Consider the following 16,542-nt stretch of genomic DNA (forward strand, 5'->3'; position numbering starts at 1 on the left):
ATGAGTGATCGATTTTTTTGTCAAATTCTTCATGATTTTTGTTTGGAAAAAATTAAAATATTTACCAAAATTTCATCATACCTCCTTTTCCCCTTAAAAATCAATTTTGTAGGATCGACAGGTATGTACTTTTTTGATTTTCAATTTCGACCTTATGGAGTGATGGATTTTTTAAAGACAATCGTGAAGTTTATATCAATTTCACCTCCAGTCACACTTTAAAAAAAAAATTTTAAAACCAAATTAGGGCTTTGTGGATAATTTTCGACACATTTTAGATATGTAGGTCTAGGAGCCAATATTTGGATCGCCTCTTCTTCCCTCTCCCCGCCTTCAGAAAAATAGCATCATATTTGAATTTGATGATCTGCAGTGATTCAAAAATACCCATTAAAATCGATTTTGCAAAATCGATTTTAATTTGATAGAAAGATTACATATGTAATCTTTCTATCAAATTCTATGTCAGCTTTTCATTGCGAATTCTGCTCATTTCTAGATTTATCTGGGTGTTTAAGTAAAAGAATTGGGGAAAAAAATTAAACGAATTCAAATATGTACGAAATGAATCTATTTTAACGTTGCCACATAAAGAATCCATTCGTGTCGTACGATATTCCTTGCTCAAACCACGGTTTCTCCTTAGTGCTGTTGACTCGAGTGACTGGAAGAGTGCTATCGACTCGTGTAGATGCAGAAGTACGAGTACTCGTAATATTATTGAATTCGTTGAATGGGATCCACTGGCTGTACTTTCTTTCAATCATTTTCCAGTCAGATGAATTCGTGATATCAATTTGGCCGACAATATCGCACGATTTCTGAGCTGTAATCATATTGAAGAGAAATAATTAGTAGTGGGGGTGATTTTTTTATGGTTAAAAATTCAGTTTTTTTTGTTAGAGCTAGAAATAAAATTCTTAGGAAAGAAGATCGTGGAGAAAAAAATCAACCAAGTTTGTTACGAAATTATTGACATCTGAAAAACCGGAATTTCATTTTTTTTTCAGTTTTTTTAAAAGTCTGACAAAATATCAAGAATTCGAAAATTTTTTCCAACTTTTTGAAAGTGTGCCAAAATAGGGTGACATATCATCATTTGTTTTCTCAAGTTTCTGAAAGTCTGTTATTTTTTACTGAAATGTTAAAAATTGTAAATTTTTCAAAGAATTTAAAAAATCTGACATGATGTCAAAAAAAAATCATCCACTGAGTTTTCGAAAACCGGGTTCAAAAGCATCTGAATTACGAATTTTGATGTTTTGATTTTTGAGAAACAATCCTATGATGAAAGGTAAGTACATCCACTCACCTTTTTTGGATGTCATCAAAGCAGCTGCAATCGCACATTCTATTTTACAAATTATATTCGCCGATTGACGAGTAGTTAATGGAGCACCGGTTGTTCGACTAATGTTGTAACCTCTCGCTTCCACTTGCACTAGATCGGATCCTTTCTTAGTAGTAATCGCAAGATAATTAATCTGGTACTTCAATTTCAAAGGAGAATGATTTTCAGAACAGTAATCCAAAGTAATATTGCCAACGATGTTCTTCATCAACAAAGTTTGAGTGTAGCTGACAGGAGACCAAGACAAATCGCCATTGGCTTCAATATTCAACGAGTCGATATTCAGAACGCCCTGAACAACGATATCTCTCAAATAAAAACCATAAAAGTGAATTTGCGGTATGAGGTAGTAATACTGTTGGTGATGTTCGAAGAAATCCATTTGTGTCGAGATAATATTGGAAGCTATGGTGTAGATTTTGATAATGTGATCGAATGCTTTGGAAAGTTCTGGATTACGATTCATATGTTCGCGTAACAATAAAGGAAGGATGGGTTTAATCAAGCGCGTTAATTCTGTTTTCTGGTTTTCTGTCAAATCACCTTTAGGCCATGTGATCTCTTCCTGAAATTTTAATTTTTTTTGGTATCAATTTATGGACAAGGTATTTTTATATAGAGAGTTTCGTAATGGGCTTACTTGAGTTACGTGATGTACCGTGCGATAGCTTTTATAAGAAAATTCGAAAGAGAATTTTGAACCTGAAGGGTCGTCAGGTTTTGGAGTCACGTCCAACACGAAGTCCTGAAAATGCAACGTGGTGAAGTAGCTAGTGTAAGACTGATTCTTTACTGTACGAAGTTCTCCTTCCAAAGTGATTCTGAAATGTGGAGTCGACAAACGCTGCAATAGAAATAGTTTTTTTTTTTAAATATTTTATTTATTTTAGTCCATTTGAGTGGTAAATTAGATTTTTAATCAAATTCTCACTATTTGGTTATCGGATAGTTTGTTTTTACTCAGTTTAAGTGGGGTGGATTCTGCTGCATCTGTTTTATGTACATAAAATGTGATATCGTAAAAAATGATCTTTGATTGGAAAGGTAAATTCACGTTCTGGGTTATGTTGTATTCCAATTCAAGAATTTTGTGGCGTACGACTGAAGCGTATGCATCTTTAATGGAAGAATCGACAGTTTCAATTATATTAGTGATCCAATTACCCAACGATGGTATGATATCGTATTTTCTGGGAGGCAGGTCGTTCTGTGTTGAGAGAATTACTACAAAATATCGAGAAAAAAATTGAAGTATTTGAGGAATGCTGTGATGGGTATTTTAATAATTAAATATTTTTGATTATTACCTTTCAATACCAGTAGAATGAGAAATGTGAGCTTGTTTTGGTAGTTCATGGCGTTCAAGGTCTGGAAAAGGAGAACAGACTGACTAATACCAACACAGAAGTTTGAATGAGACTTGAGGAAGTAGTTCACTAAATTGTCTATTATCAGAATTTCATATCGTGGAGTCAAGGATCAGAGTTTTGAAATCATTACCTATTTATTCAATAAGAACATTAATTTATTTGTTGCGAAATATGCGATCTACGAGTATAATAGTGAATGTTGGTGTTAATTATTTTATCATAGGGATGGTACAAAATCCTTTTTTTAAATAATCCACTGCTCGTTTGAAGTGAAACTAGGTTATGGAGGGAAATGAGCATCAATGGTTGTTTTTATGGTGTTGAAAAACGAACATGTCGACTCAATTTTTCCCAATTCATGTCCTTTGAAATCAATTTTATCAATTACGACTCAATTGAAATTTTTTCAATTTTTTGATTCGGTAATAAGCCGGTTTAGTTTTCAAAGCCATTTCTACGTGCTCATCTGTTGGCTTATTTTCTTATACATGGGGGAAATTTCTTCAGAAATAAATCTGCAATGGTCTAGTAAATTTAAAAAAGGCCTATATAAAGTGCCCTTCAATTTGAAATGTTGGAATTTAGGCTTTCATTTAAATATGAATTGAGTAAAGTTATGATCTTGTTGCAAAATTTAAATTTTATTCAATCGAACTAATTTTAAAATTAGTATTTGTACTATACCCAGGTCAACTTATATCATTTTATGATTAGGTATTTATACTTAGGTACATGGTAGATAACTTAAAAGCTATAGTACTACATCTAAACACATACTTATTTATTATGCTACAAAATTAAATTATACAAAATAAATGTTTTCAACGACCCATCATAAAACGTCCTCCTGCTGCGTAGAAAATTCTCTGCACAAACCATGGTCTCACTCCCATCGGAACGATATTATGGACTTCGTTGTTGAATGGAATCCAATTGCTGTACGTTTTTTCAATCTGTTTCCAGTCGGATGCATTGGTGACTTGAATTTGGCCGATTTCAGGTTCCATATCGTACGTTTTCCAAGCTGTAAATGTATTGAAGATGAAATTATTATGATTGAATAGTTTATTCGTTTATGTTTCACGTTTAAAACGTTAATCGAATCATTTTTTATCAATTTTTGGTACCTAAATTTTTGTCAATGTTTTGGTTTATTGAATAAAGTGAGCAATCATGCTGCTTGAAACTAATTCACTTGGATATGAGGGAACATCTCGGTCACTCAGTCATCGATTTCGCTCATTTTTTCAATGGAGCATGAGTCTCACAAAGAGATTGAGCTTCCTGATTAAAAAATTAAGCACCTTACAAAAGTTTTCATGTTTTTAAATTCCCAATCCCCCCATTTTTTTGACAACTTTAATAGCTCGTAAGAAATATGGAACACATTATTCTAAATTACAATAATACATTGCTTCAAAATGAAGTGAGGGAAGAAATCAGAGGAAAAAAGGTGGCGTTATATTATTTCGAGGATGAAAATTGCAGATGTCTTATTTAATTGCTGAAATTTCGGAAGACTAAAAACATATTTTTCTAAAAAAATTCTCAAAATGTGATCTTCAAATTTTGTAAACATTTTTGAACATATTATTGAAATGAGATGCTAACGTCTTATTTTTATTTTCAAACTCTAACCGTCTAACCGCAAAATTTTAGTAAATTTTTTACACTTTGGCTCGCTATAAAAATTGTTATCTTCCTGATTGAAATGTTGTCGGATTTCAAACATTTCAGTTCAACCATTTATCTGTTTTAAAAATTGAGAACTTCCTCTACTTCTTCGTCTTTTTTATCAAATTTTGTCTCGATGAGGAGTTTGTTTTGGAAATGCAGTACCTAATTTAAAAAAAAACCTGTGCTTTTGGATTTCTGAATTTTTTTTATGGAGCTTGAAAAAACTGGGTGAGTTGAAAAGAAAGCAGTATCACTGAAAGCTCAATTTTTTTATCATGAAAGTAATCGTTCCATCTTTCTCACTCAAAGCTGTGTTTACAAAAAATTGTCTGTTTCACAAAAAAATTGACGTTTTTCAATAAAAAATAGTCATTTTGAAAAAAAGTTGACATAGGGCAGATTGGCCCCACTGCCGAAGGTAGTGCATATTTTACTGACCCCTTATATTGAAAATATTGGGAACGTGTGTAAATTATTTAGAAAAGTAGAAATCTTGCATTCTTCTGTACTTTACGTACATGACGTCAGGTCGTTGTCCGAACCCCCTATATCAAGGAGTTCGCGACAAGGACGATAGAATGACAGATTTATGATGTCTTTAGTTAGCGACGTATGTGGCGGCATTCCACCCCCTATGACAGGTCAATTAATTAATGATCTCGCGGCTCGCGTCGTGATGACATTTATGATCGAAGATAGGGTTTAAAAATATTATTTATTAGCTTTGTACTTGTACATAGCAATTCTCACGAATTACGCAAATACCACCACCATTTAGGGGTGGGATCTCGCTACTATGTACTCTGTATATTAACGATTTCTTCAGAGAAATCTTCAGTGTGTGTTATATTATCTTTAGGAAAGGTGCACGTTGTGCTTTTCACGTACACCTCTAAAGATGTTTCCTTTTTCGCCAGTATGTATTTTCTTTAGATATAGTGTAACGTCGTGCTTTTCGCGTGCATCTCTAAAGATGTATCTAATTCGCAATAATGCAATACTGCATGTTTTTAATTAATTATCATACTTGGTTTCGGCAAATGCGCACACGTTGATTCCTTGTCGCCTGTTAATATAACTGAATCGTGAATGTCTCCCCATAGGGGAGATTGTCGATCGAGCGATGGTTGTTTGTACCCTCTTCTAGCAAGGTAATCTAATTCGTTTTATTATATTTTTATCGATCTTATCATGTTCGGAAATAGTGCCTATTTTGGTAATTCGTTATGTTCCGCGGCATATTCGGATTATGCAAAGTGCTACGTGCGGTCTCGTTTAGTTAAGTTCCATCGATGCCTTTATTATTAGTAAGGCCACTGATAGAGATGGAAAAAGCGTATAGTGTTCTGTAAGTAGTAATATGTGCATACTATTTAATTATAAGTGTTTTTTGTGTCGTTGTACGTCTGACTAAAGTGTCTAGTGCAACGACCTTAATTAGATGAATACCTCGTTATTTTATTAGGAGCCTCATAGGTATATGTTTTTCACGCACTATTCCACCTGCGAGTGGCATGGGCGAAGTTATAATTCTCGTAAAAATTAGGTATCTCTTAGCTGACTTTCTCACTATAGGTAGAGTTAAGTTATTTACGTCTCCAAATATCATTCAGTCAAAATGCTATGTGAAAACATAATTGCACACGATGTATGTTTATGACGATTTGTAAATAGTGTAAATACATAGTTTAAGTAAAACAGCGTTTTTATTGAAGACTATGAACATTGAATGTGTATGGTTGAAATGATAGATTACAGCCTTCTGAGCTAGCTGGCAATAGGCAATTATTCCCCACGTAAGGAATAATTCCAAACCTCACTGAGTACGAAATCAAACATTTCCTTCTCTCCCTTAAGTAATCTATCCATTTCCGACTATATCAAAGTCATTTTTTCACTAGAAAAAAGTAGTTTTTTTACACTTTGAAAAATCGTCATTATTTCACTAGAAAAAAGTAGTTTTTTTTCACTTTGAAAAATCGTCATTATTTCACTAAAAAACAGTCATTATTTTCACTAAAAATAGTCATTTTTTCACATAAAAATAGTCACTTTTTCACATAAAAAACGGTCACTTTTTTACATAGAAAAGTGTCATTTTTATCACTAAAAATGGTCATTTATATCACTAAAAAGTGGTCATTTTTATCACTAAAAAAATAACCATTTTATCACTTGAAAAAATTTCATTTTTATCACTAAAAAATTGTCCTTTATATCACTAAAAAAATGGTCATTTTTATCACTAAAAATGGTCATTTTATCACTTAAAAATGGTCATTTTATCATTAAAAAAATGGCCATTTTATCATTAAAAAAATGGCCATTTTTATCACTAAAAATGGTCATTTTATCACTTGAAAAATGGTCATTTTATCACTAAAAAATGGTCATTTTTATCACTAAAAAATGGTCATTTTTATCACTAAAAAATGGTCATTTTATCACTAAAAATGGTCATTTTTATCACTAAAAAATGGTCATTTTATCACTAAAAAAATGGTCATTTTATCACTTAAAAAATGGTCATTTTATCACTAAAAATGGTCATTTTTATCATTTTTATCACTAAGAAATATGGTCATTTTTATCACTAAAAAATGGTCATTTTTATCACTTAAAAAATGGTCATTTTTATCACTAAAAAATGGTCATTTTTATCACTTAAAAATGGTCATTTTTGTCACTAAAAAATTGTCATTTTTATCACTAAAAATTGTCATTTTTATCACTAAAAATTGTCATTTTTATCACTAAAAATTGTCATTTTTATCACTAAAAAAATTGTCATTTTTATCACTAAAAAAATTGTCATGTTCATCACTAAAAAAATTGTCATTTTTATCACTAAAAAATTGTCATTTTAAGTAAGTATGTTTTTCACTTAAAAAAATGGTTATTATTTCCACTAAAAATAGTCATTTTTCACTAAATACTGTCATTTCTTCCACTGTCATTATCTTTCTCTCTGAAAACTTTCTTAATCATCAAAAATTACGTTTTTCACAAAAAATTATCGTTTTCACTAAAACTTTCATTAGTTTGATCAAAAATTGTAATTTTTTTCACGAAAACTTGTTATTTTTTTCACTAAAATCTGAAATTGCATTTTTCACTCAAAACTTTCTTTATCATTAAAAATTATCTTTTTATTGTCATTTCACAATAAGAGTTGTTAGATAGTTCTCCCTTTTTTTTCACCAAAAATTGTCATTTTTCACTAAAATTTGTAATTTTTACTGGAAAACGTATTTTTTTACGTATCAAAAATAGTAAATTCTTCAACTGAAATTGTCTTTTTCTCTGAAAAATGTCTTCATCACTCCAGGTGTAGCCTAATTGTTTTTTTTAGCAACGATTATAGATATTATTTTACAATGAATTTGTATGATTTTTGTTTTTTTTCACTAAAATTCCCATTTTTTGACTGAAAATTATGATTTTTTTTTACCAGAGTTTTTTGTTTTTTTTTCACTAAAATTCCCATTTTTTGACTGAAAATTATGATTTTTTTTACCAGAGTACATAGTTACTTTTCAACTGAATTTTCTTTGTTGCTAAAAACTAGTCTTTTTCTCTAAAAATTTATCCTTTTTACCATTTTGCTTTAAAAACTCTCGTTTTTTGCTATTAAACTCGTCATATTCTCACTAAGTATGTCATTTTTTTTTACTAAAACCATTTTTCACGAAAATGTCACATGTTTTTACTTTTTAACTCGGACCCCCCCCCCCCCGGGTGAAAACTTATACTTTTTTTTAAAAATGGTGATTATGGGACAAGAAAACCGGTTTAAACAAAAATTCCGTTCGTTCAATTTAGAACTTTTTTCTCGCAATTTTCCCATCTCCCTATTAATTTCATCTACTTATACGTAAAAAATCTACTCACCTCGTTTCGCGGGCAAAAGCGAAGCTACCACAGCCGATTCAATTTTCTGGATGATATTGGCCGATTGACGATAACTCAACGCAGCCCCAGATGTTCGATTAACGCTGTAACTTTTCGCCTCCACGTGTACAATATCGGTTCCTTCTTTGGTCGAAATCGACAAATAATCGATCGCGTACTTCAATCCCAAAGGCGCCCGGTGTTCAGAACCGTAATTCAAAGTCATACTTCCTTGGATATTCTTCATCAGCAACGTGTGTGTAAAGATGGGAGATTCCTTATTCATATCGAACGAGTCGATATTCAGCACACCTTGGATGACGACATTGTTCAAAGTAAACCCGTAAAAGGGTATTTCCGGTACTAGATAGTAATACTGTTCGCGATGGTTGAGGAAATTCGGATGAGCTGAGATGATTTCGGAGGGTTGGTTGAATGTTTTGGAAATGCGGTCAAAGGTTTCGGAAAATCTTGGATTACGAATCATGTGTTCGCCTAGTAAAAGTGGCATCATGGGTTTTATCGCGTTGTTTAATTCGGTTTTCTGGTCTTCTGTTAGATCACCTTGAGGCCATTTGATGTCTACCTGGAAGAAAAAGAGAATTTTTTTTTAGTTGGTGCTTTTTTTTTAGAGTTGAGTTTTAATTTTTTTTTCTCTCGCTTACGGAGGATCCGTGATGATACACGTAGTAGTTTTCGAATGACAACATGTAGGAAAATTGTACGTCATTGGGATCGTTTGTTACTCGAATCGCGTTCAGCACGAATTTCTCGAAATGTAACGTGGTAAAGTAACTAGCGTAAAACTGATCTCGTTCGGCTCGAATTTCTCCTTCTAAAGTGATTCTAAATTTTGGCGTCGATAAACACTGTAACAAAAGTAAATTTCATCATGATTTTCTACAGGTAATTTAAATCGTAAATTAGATATTAATCACGTTCGTACGATTGTATTGCCGGATGATTTCCAGGAGTGTAGTGTGAATGGCAAGGTTTCCGCTGCATCTACCGGGTGAGTGTAAAAGTTGGTGTCGTAAAAAACGACCTTTGATTGGAAAGGTTCCACTGCATGAGTTATATTGTATTCTAATACTTGTACTCGGTGGTGTTCGGCTGAGGCGAATGCTGCTTTTACTGCATCATTGACATTTAAAGCTTGGTCGGTTTCGAGTATCTTGGCGATCCAATCAGGTAACGATGATGTAATGTCGTATTCGGTGGAAGGGTTGGTTGACTGCGTTGAAAGGATTTCTGAAAAATTTCAAATTGGAAAAAATGAATTATTCATATAAGAGGACGAATATCTGTGAATAAGTAGGTATACATATGAATAGGTATTTAATAAAACAAATAACAATTTTGCTATTTACCTTTTAATATGAAGAGAACGAAAAATGAAAACTTCGTTCGATAATCCATGACGTCTACAGAGTAGAGACTTTCCAATTCGATTGCTCAAGTTTTAATGATGCCAGTTTCAATTGAATATAGGCTCACAAAGTGGTCTATTTTGTATCGAAAATTATTAAATTATCAAAATTTCGGATCCAAATGTCAGAGATCATAGTTTCGAAATCGGGTAAAAATCGTGGTTACGAAAGTTTTCACCATTATCACTTCTAATAAAATTAAAATCTTGAAAAAATATCAAGCAGGAATTGAGTTAAAAATGCGGAAGTGAGAATTTCGAAATTGGGCTCGTGAGAGACGATTTTGCCTATCTATTGATGAATTTTCATTCGATTTTTAAACTAAGACGGTTTAATCTTCGCTCAGGACTTCATAAGCTTAGAAATTTTGATTCTATGTTTTTTATGCAGTTAAATTTTTATGTTTCGTCCAGTTGCATTTGGTCAGAGCTGTAAACTGAAATTATATTCAACTTGACGCCACCAAAAACTCTCAACTTCTTTCTTGCTAATTTTGAAAAAAAAAAGTCAGGGACACTAACAAATCGAACCCTAAAAAATGAACTGATATTTAAACTGAGTAATTTTGAGTTTGTGAGAATTGACTTGTCAGACCATATGTTTGATTCATTTCTCAAATTTTTTTGAAAATTGAGGGAGTGGCTGGATAATGAAAAGGTCCTGATTTCTGAGAAGTCATATCAAAAAAATCAGTTGTTATGCGAGCTCATAGTGCTCCAAAAAAACTGGCCAATGACGCATTATTCATCATCGTAAGTTACATTTATTTTGGTAAAATTTGAACATGTTTAGGTTTCTGAAGGGAGGGGTGGAGGGGGTAGAAGGTCAGAGGGATCGGGTAGAAAAATCAGCTGATATTATTAAACTCAACGTTTTCAAAACACTTGGGGTACCATAACTGTCAACATGCTACATTACTTCTAAATTAATTAGGTAAGTATAAGAATTTCTATCAAAATTGAAGGCTCTTGTGATTTTAGGGGTGTTGAAATTTTTTTCGAAAATAAGTTCGTTGAAAATATCTGTCAGATGTTTTCGCTGTAGTTTTTAAAATTTTTGAATTGACCTTCATTTTTATCTAAGTACATATCTATTATGAAAAGTTGAATTTCAACCATAAACATTAATAATTATCTATTTTTTTATTTTCCTCTAAGTCCATATCAGATTATTCGGATGCACCTCCCCCCCCCCTTCCACATGCTGAAAAAATCCACAAATTCGAATAAATATACATATTTCATTTTTACATTATAATTTTTCAAAAATAAGTAGCTAATCCTTGAAAAAAAAACGTCATCGGTTCCAAGAATTATGAAAGTCATCTTTACCACTCTTTCCCTTTGATATAAAATTTATTTCTAAATCGAATCATTCAAAGTTGCTAAATTTTATTTGAAAATTTTATGTTTCTGTGACCGAATCCTTCCGAATAACCCCCTTTTCAAATAAAAGTTGTCCCTGGCTCCCAGGCTAAGAGTGTCTTCTTGTATAAAGTCCCTCAAAGCTTGAAAGAATCGAAAAAAAACAACAAAAAACAATAAAAAAAAATTGCACTCTGTAACAATTTTTTTGAAAATTTCTCATTTCTGTATCAGAATTCTTCCAAACAACTTCTTTTTTGAGAAAAAAACTGCCTTGATCACCCAAAACATGTTCGTTTTCTTTATACAGTCTCCCAAAGTTTAAAAAAAAATCAAAAAGCAATCAAAAACCGAAGTCAGTTGCAATTTTTTGAAAATTTTTCTTTTTTGATCAAAACTTTGTCGAAATTTTCCTACTTTCAAGAAAAAACCTCTCTATAGTTCCTCCAAGCAATGTTAATTTATTTTGTAGAGACTTCCTTTGGAAAAGTGTACCTTTCAAGTACCTCCCTTGGTGCCCCAGCAACATTGGTCACCTCAAAATCCTCCGAGTTGGTAGGGGGGGGGGGGCAAGTTACCAGTTTTTTTTTCAATTTTCAATTTCTGTGTCAGAATTTTTCTACATAACCCAGAAAGCTAGGGTACATATAATTATTTCTAGAAGTTTGAAGGGTAAAAGGTCCACTTTGGAGGGGGGGGGGGGTAAAACGACACCACTATATTGCATTTTTCTGATCAAAATACGAGTAGAACAAAATCTGATGATTGGAATGTAAAAACATGAGCATTTTATTTTTTTGGACTTTTCTTATTTCTTGACGAATTTGTCGAGAGGAGGAAGGAGGCTTCCAAGCACGACTTTCCTTCAAGTTGGAGTGCTACAATTCTTCAGACACGTTTTGTAATTTTTTTTTACTCACGTTGCGTCTTATAAATTTTGGTATTTTTTTAAAGGAAAGAAATCCCCTTCAAATTTCAAGCTAGGCAAGTGGAGAGATTCGTACTTGGAATAGGTTGCCTATGTTACTAGTGAAAAGGGGTTATTTTATGACGGGACACCTTGTATGTTCTGAATAAATTATGGAGTGATATTTTCAGTATGAAAAGAAGAACATAATCCATAATCTTGAAAATATTGTAGTGAGATCTTGTCCAAAAACATGGCTGTTTTTTAGCAAAGAATTTCTTTGTTGAAGTTGAAGCTCATTGTCAGTCAGAAAATGTATTTTTTTGGTGAGTCATCTACGTTTTAAAAAAAAGGAATTAAATTCTTGTTAATGATGACTTGCACTAGATTTTCCATGCTCATAATCTGGTTTATCAGCTATTGAAGGAAGGATTGACATAATTTTCATGGTAAACAAAATATTGTTTAGCTCAGTTGTGGGTCCTATGAATAACTTTTTCAAGGGATTCGGATTTTTGTGGCATATGAACTCATTAGCATTAGGAAGACTGTTCATATTCCAAGCTGTCGGAAACATTATTTTCTTTGTGTGTTTTTGCAGCTTTGATTCCTTATACCATGTAGTATCAGTTTTAGTAGAATGAGGAACCGGATACGAAATATTGATTTTATTAATATAATCAAAACAGTTTTTAAATTAGTAGGTAGATTACGGCAGCGATCTAAGACATTCGCCTGCTGCTTGGAATATTCTTCGCATCAAACCTGTTTTCTTCGGAACATTATCGACTTGGTTAAATGGAATCCAATCTTGATATTTTCTTACAATCGTTTCCCAGTCAGTTGCATTGGTTATTTCAATATGGCCAATGTCAGATTCCATGTGGCATGTTTTCCAAGCTATAATAATGTAGAAAAATATCAACATTATCTACTGATTTATTCATCTTAATCTTCAATATTTTTATTTATTTTTTTAAAATGGCTTTTCACTTTTCACGTTAGAATTTAGAAGAATGAAATATCCTGTCTTGTACATACCTATGTTCAATAAAATGAACTCACCTCGTTTTGATGGCATCAGTGCAGGAGCCAGAGCGCATTCTATTCTTCGAATTATACTCGCCGATTGACGATGTGTTAATGGGTCACCATTTGTACGATTAACGCAGTAACTTCTCGCTTCCACGTGCACAAAGTCGGTACCATTTTTAATAGAAATCGATAAGTAATCGATCAAGAAATTCAGTCCCAAAGGTGCCATTTCCTCAGAACCGTAATCCAAAATCATATTCCCTGTGACATTTCTCATCAATATTGTATCGGTAAAGAAATAAGATTCCGTATCCACGTCTGTAACTTCGATATTCAGTAACCCCTGGATAGTGACGTTTCTCAAACAGAACCCATATATGTGAATTAGTGGTATAAAGTAGTAATACTGATGTCGGTGGTCTGAGAAATTCGGGCGAGCTGAGACAGTTCCAGGAAGATAGTTGTAGATTTTGGTGATTTGGTCGAAGGCTTCGGAAAATTTTGGATTACCGTTCATATATTCGCGTAGTATTGAAGGCAGTATGGGTATAATCATTTTGGTTAATTTTTTTCTGTGGTCGTCTCGGTAATCGTCGTTTTTGGTCCATTTTATGTGAGCCTGAAATAGGTACATGGATTCGTTTTGTCGATTTCTAGAGTACTTATACTGTTTGTAAAATTACACATCAATAATGAATGGTGCATACCTCACTTCCGTGATTCCAAACGTAATATTTATTGTAGGAAAATTCGGTTGAAAATTCTACGCCATAGAGGGTATCAGATACTGGAATCGCATCCAATACGAAATCTTCGAAATGTAACGTGGTAAAGTATCCAGCGTGGCAGCGATTCTTTTCTGCACGAATTTCTCCTTCCACAGTAATTCTGAATTTTTTAGACGATAAACGCTGAAATAAAGAAATATTTTCATCATTTTCCACTGTTCGGATTGAACATACTTATTAACTTGGATTTTAATCATATTCTTACAATTTTATTATCGGACGATCTCCACGATTTCAGTGTAAATGGCTTAGTTTCTTCTGTATCTTTCGGATGAGTGTAAAAATTTGTATCGTACAATATGATTTGGGATTGAAAAGGAGCCACCAGGTTCATTTTTTCAGTTATATTGTACTCCCATTCTCCAATAATGTAGGCTGATGCGAGTGCATTCTTCATTGCACTATTGATATTCAAATTTTCTCTGCTTTTAAATATCTTGCTGATCCAATCAGCCAGAGATGTTGAGATGTCGTACTTGAAGGATGGTAAGGAAAGCTGAGCTGATAGGATTCCTGCGAATTATCGAGTGGAAAATTGAAATTATTTTAAGCTATAAAACATAGTATTTTATCGAAATTACCTATATGTAAGTATACCTACCTTTTAAGACGAGTAGAATGAAGAATGGAAGTTTTGTTTGATAATTCATAGTGTCTGTCTTCGGGAAAGAAGCGGAGAATACGGTTATTGAAACGATGCCGAACTTGAAATAATGCCACTTGTATTCGAATGTATTGAATATTGTAAATGATCAAAATTGTATAGTTTTGTAATTTGAATTTTAGTTGGTATACTCGTAGTCTTGTAATCATTAACATTGCTTGTTGCGAAAGACATGAGTACGATGTAGGCCTACAAGCTGTTGTGATAAAATAAGATATTGAAAAAATGTTGATGATTATTGTATAAAACACGGAAGTGTGGGTTTCAAAAAATTAACTTCCTGAAATTTTTTTTGATTCTTGAAAATGTTAAAAATGTTATGGTTTTTACTCGATTTTTTTAGAGATTCAAAATACCTAACAAAATGATTTTTTTTTTTCAAAATTCAAAATTTCAATTCTTGAAGTCTCGTTGATTTTTAAAAATTTTCAAACTAAAACTGTTGAAATTTCAAAATTTTAAAATGAATTTGCTTCAAAATCAAAAGCCCGAGTGACGTTCGATCCTTCTATCCCCCCTCTTTCATTCATTCTACCATATTTTTGGATTTTTTGCTGTTCTGAAAAGGAGCTGAATTTTATTGTGACTCTTTTTGTGACAGTTTTTCGGAACTGAAAAATTTATCATCATGTGCATAGCTGTTAGAACTTGGACCATTGTCTTTGCGTCAACGAATTACTTCATTAATTAAAAAATTTTCACGACTTTTGATCGATTTGTTTTTGTTTTCTTTGTTGCAGGTGAGTTGATCAGATTTTCTCATCTTTAAGAGAATTTTCAAAATGGCGGTATGTGATTTAGATTGCAATTTTTTAGGTATGGTGAAAATGATAAAATGCAGTTTCGGGAAATTGATATTTATTTTTCTAGACTTCAATTTTTTTCCAATGTAGAAAAATGGCAAATATGCTGCGTCAGACGAGTTGATTTGGGTATTTAAATTTTGCAATCATCAGGTTCCAAAATTGACGAAATTTCCTATCGTGGACACCCTGTCCTTATTTTCAATTGTGTCTCCCCCCACCCTCTGTAACAAGAATCCAATTTCCACATGTCCCTAATTATTTTTTCGATTTTTAGTGCATTTTTCAAAAATTTGGGAATCCGTAGAAATCGACATGTCACATCATATTTTTTCAATTTTTTGTTTGGTTGTTTTTTTTTTCGAAATGGAAGGGAGATATTGAATCCTCCAGAGGATTTTTTGGGGTTTTCAATATAGAACTTTATGTGGCCCATTTTGAGGTGTTGCATGAGACATCTCTTAAAGGATGCTAAAAAGAATTCTCGCAGAAATATTTGAATTTTTTGTGAAATTTTAGCCCATTTTGATAGGTCATAAATGACACATTTTTCAAAAATTCTAAAAAATCATAACTCTATATTTTTTGGCTCAAAATATTTTGTTTTAAAAAAAATGCTTTAAAAATATGTACCCTACTTTCGTCGAAATATTTGAATCTCTCGTAAAATTTCACTTCATTTGGGTAGCCAAAAATTTACTATCAAACCACTTTTTCAGCAAATGTTTTTTCCTGGTTGAAGGGATCTTTGCTTTCCCACAGTACTTTTTTCTGATTTTAGAAAGTCCCCCCTCCTCTACCTTCGCCCAGAAAACGATTTCATTCCCTTTCGTTTGACTGGTACATCTACATAGATATGTTTTTACCATCTGTAAAGGGGTGGGGAGGTGTTGAAAAATCAAAACTCCCAGAGGGCATTTCTAGGGCAACCCCCTTCCGGATGTCGGGGCCAAATTTCAGTTTGAGAGGTCAATATGGAGGGGTGGGAGGCGTGATACAAGATTTCTCAAGGTATTTGAATTTCTCAAGGTCAAAAAAACTAGTTTTCTCCCCTCCACATTGCTCCAAGAGGCTGATTTGTGGATATGTTTTTACAACTTTTGATTTCCTATTGATTGGCGTTTAGTTTGACTTTTTTGATCCTTTTCATCCCTCTCTACCCCCTCACGAAAATTTGGACTTCTGCGAATATTTACCTAAGGTCATCCCCAGTCAAATCCCTGAATTCGTACGCCAAACCAAGCCTAAATATCGAATTTGAG

At 32.8% G+C, this 16,542-nt stretch overlaps 3 protein-coding genes across 3 annotated transcripts; all 3 read right to left on the reverse strand.

Annotated features, from left to right (window-relative positions):
* Positions 1-554: 554 nt before the first annotated feature.
* Positions 555-3,256, reverse strand: LOC135837295 (uncharacterized). The gene is made up of 5 exons (XM_065352521.1): positions 2,659-3,256; positions 2,283-2,575; positions 1,992-2,195; positions 1,313-1,916; positions 555-826 (listed from the first exon to the last, which is right to left on the reverse strand). Exons 1-5 carry the CDS (start codon positions 2,705-2,707, stop codon positions 576-578), a joined length of 1,401 nt encoding a protein of 466 aa, XP_065208593.1. The 5' UTR covers positions 2,708-3,256; the 3' UTR covers positions 555-575.
* An 85-nt stretch (positions 3,257-3,341) lies between these two features.
* LOC135837296 (uncharacterized) lies at positions 3,342-9,828 on the reverse strand. Its single transcript, XM_065352522.1, has 5 exons — positions 9,660-9,828; positions 9,236-9,540; positions 8,955-9,158; positions 8,290-8,875; positions 3,342-3,745 (listed from the first exon to the last, which is right to left on the reverse strand). The coding sequence occupies exons 1-5, from the start codon at positions 9,706-9,708 to the stop codon at positions 3,543-3,545; spliced, it is 1,347 nt and encodes a 448-aa protein (XP_065208594.1). The 5' UTR covers positions 9,709-9,828; the 3' UTR covers positions 3,342-3,542.
* A 2,868-nt stretch (positions 9,829-12,696) lies between these two features.
* LOC135834239 (uncharacterized) lies at positions 12,697-14,658 on the reverse strand. Its single transcript, XM_065348071.1, has 5 exons — positions 14,415-14,658; positions 14,019-14,326; positions 13,733-13,936; positions 13,056-13,644; positions 12,697-12,890 (listed from the first exon to the last, which is right to left on the reverse strand). Exons 1-5 carry the CDS (start codon positions 14,461-14,463, stop codon positions 12,700-12,702), a joined length of 1,341 nt encoding a protein of 446 aa, XP_065204143.1. The 5' UTR covers positions 14,464-14,658; the 3' UTR covers positions 12,697-12,699.
* Positions 14,659-16,542: the final 1,884 nt, after the last annotated feature.

Source organism: Planococcus citri, chromosome 2, assembly GCF_950023065.1.
Source record: "Planococcus citri chromosome 2, ihPlaCitr1.1, whole genome shotgun sequence".
Lineage (NCBI taxonomy): Eukaryota > Metazoa > Arthropoda > Insecta > Hemiptera > Pseudococcidae > Planococcus > Planococcus citri.